Source organism: Limulus polyphemus, unplaced genomic scaffold (genome assembly GCF_000517525.1).
Source record: "Limulus polyphemus unplaced genomic scaffold, Limulus_polyphemus-2.1.2 Scaffold15, whole genome shotgun sequence".
NCBI classification, from domain to species: Eukaryota; Metazoa; Arthropoda; class Merostomata; order Xiphosura; family Limulidae; genus Limulus; species Limulus polyphemus.
The window spans coordinates 1,193,616-1,196,389 of record NW_013665625.1 but is presented as its reverse complement, the minus strand read 5'-3'; the positions used below and the strand labels follow the sequence as shown (position 1 = coordinate 1,196,389).

Sequence of the window (2,774 nt, the reverse complement as noted above, 5' to 3'; positions counted from 1 at the left end):
AAGATGGAGTAGTTTGGTGCCTAATGAACAAATGAATCTCATATTATAATCATAATTACTATCACACAGGACAGAGCATTTCTAAGATTTTTCTTTACCCTTTTTCATCTGTTTTATTTTGTGAAAATCAAGTCTCCCGAAGTTAAAAAAATTACGTAAACTCTTACTTTATTTTGAAGGAGAATTTCAGTTTCACGGAGTTGACCAGCATATTAGAAAAGTGAGACCAAAAACATGTTGTAAGAAAGCAAAATTTATTGGCAAGTTGAGAAGAAGAAGACAGCCGAGTATTAATATACAACAATGATAATCTACATGACACAAATAAGGCGCGATGATTAATTTATTAAATGAAATCTTAAGTGCTAATAATTATTATTTTGGCTACGTTAGAAGGTGGTCGTCGACTTTCGGACCTTTGTTAAAATGAAGTTTAATTTCAACAATCGTATATACATTTTAGTTTAAAATATCATTTTATCATGAAAACGAAATACGAATAATGTTCATCTATAGAGCAAGAAGCAGACTTTGGTGAACGGATTGACTAGATATACATATCTTAAGTAACATCATTAAACAGTTTTACATACCACCTTTGTACGGTTATATATATATATATATTCATTATTATGTATATTCATATAATTAGATCTTCACCAAAGTTTAAGTAATACTGTACATTAACTGTTACTCAATATCGCTAAAAGTTAACATTAAAACTAACAGGCCTACTTCCTATTATTTATTATTTAGATGAAAAACATATGTAACCCTGTTCAAGCACAAAGTTGTTGGTCCCGTTAAAATACAAAACCAAGTGTACTTCTTTTTTTCTTTTTAACTTAAAGTCTCACCGTAAAATGAAAACCAGTTTTATGATATAACCAGATTTGTCAAACAATGTGAGAAGCGGACGTTACATCCTTTAAAGTATTTATAGAAAAAAAGCATTAAATATTACATAAAAAAGAGGCAATAAAATTTGGTGCTTTGATATAACTGGAGCTCCTTTATGTCTTTATGTCTTAATATGTCTGCGGACATATTATATTCGTGCTCCTGAATAAGGCACATTCATCATACCAATAGCACATTTGTCCGAGAGATGATTTCTTTTTTCGTTTCATTGATGTTGCTAAAGCAGTTACACATAGGCCTGTCTTATATTAATTTAAAAGTACACTACAATGTACAATACACTTCTGACAATCCAGTCGATTACGGTTTACTACACACATTACATTATATTACAGGCTATACGATTCAACACACGCACATAGACCAAGTTGAACAGCACCATAAACACATGTTATCAGGCCCAAATGAACTGAGTACAAGATTTTCGTAATGGTGAAATTCAAACATTGTACTCTTCACAAATGATGACAGCTTCATGATTTTTGTATATATATAGTTTTATAACTTAATTCAATGTCAACATTATTTTCTATAAAGATTACGAAAGGTCGTGAATATTTGGCTTTATGCCTTAAATGCTGAGCTTTGAAAGGTTCGAAACCACTTGACTTGAAAAATAATGGCTGGTTATCTCCACATATCATCTTGTGCCAATGTCAAATATTACTAACTGAACATCAAGTTGTTGTCCATTCCTTTTCCAAGTAGAATCTCATCACATCACACTAAGTGTCCTGGCATCTCTTCTTCAACTATTATTCCATCAGGAATCTGGTTTAGATAACTGTTGGAGTTAGGTTCTAGAACGTTCGGGTTAAAGGTACTCAGATTTGTCGTGTTATTGCCTGTTCTGGAAACAGGGAAAGGAACATAGCGAACGTCAGGAGCGGCGTTATATAATTCTCCGTTACTAGCTGCTGTTCTACTGGGAGGAGGTGGAGGAGTGCTGTGGCCGATCTTCCCGTAACTAACCTGGAAAGAAAGGTTGAATAAACCTTATTTAATTAGAATCTAGAAAACTCTACTGGATCACGAGAACTCACAGTTTAAAAACGACAAAACAAAATGACTTTACCGTTTCGGATAAATGTGCTGGTTTGGATGTATATAAGATCAAGATTACTTAACCATCGCGTTTGATTGATTTGTAATCCTACAACCAAATAAAACATTTAAAACTAGTTACTACATTCTTAGAAAAACAGTAGAAAAAGAAGGCCGTCAACAGTACCTTTTCACCTAGAGTTTGGTTATAGGCATTTCTTCTCAATGCATCGACATAAAACTCTTCCTCAGATTCATATGGAAGTCTGTGAGACAATTCTGGCTGTATGTCCAAAGTAGTGTGTCCTGCATTGGCAATATAAATACATGTATATACAATAAAACTACTTGAATAACAGTTTATCTGTTTCAGCTACACCTAATGATTAGTATAATATTAATAAATTAATAAGGCGTAACGTTATCATCCTCTGTGTATAAAGAAATTATAGTAATTATCTATTTAAAATTAGGCTATTATATTACATCCCTGTGTAAACAAATTATGCTAATATAATGATGTATAAAATTTCCGTTAATACCTGTCTGTAGTAGAATATCAATGTCGTATCACTCTTGAATAAGGTAATGATGATAATAGGTAATCATAATAATATTAAACCTTCTGAGTATTGAGCATAATATCTGTCTATACGCTTAAAGTGCCCATATCGTCTGTGTATAGGGAAATTATGTTAATATGTTAGGTCGTCAAGGAATTAATGTCGCGTTTGGAACACTTTTATTAACCCCCCCCAAAAAAAACGTATATCACGAATAATAGTTAAACGAACCGACTAAACGTCACG

General features: G+C 32.4%; 1 protein-coding gene across 1 annotated transcript in view; it reads right to left on the bottom strand.

Moving 5' to 3' along the window:
* Positions 1-266: 266 nt before the first annotated feature.
* The window catches only part of LOC106457250 (nephrin-like), a 19,334-nt gene continuing 16,826 nt past the window's right edge, over positions 267-2,774 (bottom strand). Inside the window, exons 17-18 of the mRNA XM_022383290.1 lie at positions 2,153-2,271; positions 267-1,893 (exon numbers count right to left, since the gene is read on the bottom strand). Of these exons, the coding sequence (XP_022238998.1) occupies positions 1,642-1,893; positions 2,153-2,271 (371 nt within the window). The 3' untranslated portion in view covers positions 267-1,641. The remainder of the gene's footprint in view (positions 1,894-2,152; positions 2,272-2,774) is intronic.